This window comes from Nanorana parkeri, unplaced genomic scaffold (genome assembly GCF_000935625.1).
Source record: "Nanorana parkeri isolate BGI_ZX_2015 unplaced genomic scaffold, ASM93562v1 scaffold538, whole genome shotgun sequence".
Taxonomy (NCBI): Eukaryota; Metazoa; Chordata; class Amphibia; order Anura; family Dicroglossidae; genus Nanorana; species Nanorana parkeri.
Window position 1 is genome coordinate 935,707 of NW_017306806.1, and position 1,447 is coordinate 937,153.

The 1,447-nt window shown below is 53.4% G+C and overlaps 1 protein-coding gene across 1 annotated transcript in view; it reads right to left on the minus strand.

The window, feature by feature from the left end:
- Nucleotides 1–1,447, minus strand: part of UMPS (uridine monophosphate synthetase) — a 6,414-nt gene that overhangs the window by 1,876 nt on the left and 3,091 nt on the right. Inside the window, exon 4 of the mRNA XM_018561702.1 lies at nt 282–457. Within this exon, the coding sequence (XP_018417204.1) occupies nt 282–457 (176 nt within the window). The remainder of the gene's footprint in view (nt 1–281; nt 458–1,447) is intronic.

Consider the following 1,447-nt stretch of genomic DNA (forward strand, 5'->3'; position numbering starts at 1 on the left):
ACGCCAGCCAATAGCATCCTGCTCAGCTCCCCAGCAACCGATGACATCTGTGATCTGAGTGGGAAGCTGCACGGAGCATCATAGGTTGCTATGAGCTCTTAGATACCTGGGACCCTGTGGCCGCCCCTCAGAGGGTCACCTATCACACCACAATATAGAGGGAAGGGTTGGGGGGTAGGGGTGTTATTGGCAGAGCGGGGCAGCGTCTATTCTGTACCCGGATCTGATAGCGTTGGCAATGTATGAACGCCGAGTGGGATTCGCGTCGCCTCCATACTCACGGCCGCCTTGGTGTAATCTCCGGTGGCGAGAGACCCCTGAGAGCTCATCTCTGCGATCACAAGGCAGCCTCGACCCAAAGGCTCGCCGACCGCCTGCAGGCCTTGTACCACCCCGGGGCCGGGCACCGCATGGGCATTCACCACATCAGACCATGAAGAGATTTTATAGAGACCGCCTGGGGAGCAGAGAGGAACAAATGTCATATCACAGACACACTGGAGCAGAATGAGGTGAGGGCAGACAACACACGAGAAGGAGAGTTACAGTTTGTCACATTGTGTTCTCAGTGAAAGTCTTTTATAGCTCATGAAAGTTTTACAGATGATCATATTGGGGGTCTCGGGCTTCACGAGTGACAAGAAGCACCAATTTCTGTTCCGTTACACCAGGGGTCAGCAACCTGCGGCTCCAGAGCCGCATGTGGCTCTTTCATCCCTCTGCTGCGGCTCCCTGTCCCGGGGAGGAACTACAACCACGGCCATGGAATATGCAGCACTGCAGGGTCTATGGTGTGCTCTGCAGGGTCACTCTCAGGTGGGCTCTGCGTAGTCTCAGGTAAGCCCTGAGTCCAGTGCGTTACCAAGACCTGAGTCCAGTGCGTTACCCAGCCCTGAGTCCAGTGCGTTACCCAGCCCTGAGTCCAGTGCGTTACCCAGCCCTGAGTCCAGTGCGTTACCCAGCCCTGAGTCCAGTGCGTTACCCAGCCCTGAGTCCAGTGCGTTACCCAGCCCTGAGTCCAGTGCGTTACCCAGCCCTGAGTCCAGTGCGTTACCAAGCCCACATCTACCTATATACATGCTATAAATAGCATAAAGCTAAAAAACGATATATGACGTGTTATCTTCATTTTAGATGTAAAAAGGGTTTTGTGGGTCCCGGTTTTTTCTTTTTCTGTGGGAAACGGGTGCAAATGGTTCTTTGAGTGTTTAAGATTGCTGACCGCCTGCGTTACACAGCGAACAACTTGATCCTAAGTTGTTTGCTGATCAGCAGAGGAAGGAGAGCTGTCAATCATCACCCGCCCACCCTTCCCCCATCCCGGTAACAGCCCATTTGTCCTTTATCACCAAAAAGAAAAAGCACCTGGGGCCCAATTCTGAGTATCTTCCACACCTCCTGTTACCAGGAGGAGGTGAAGAGACCGATTTGGGGGTTTATGTGAAAC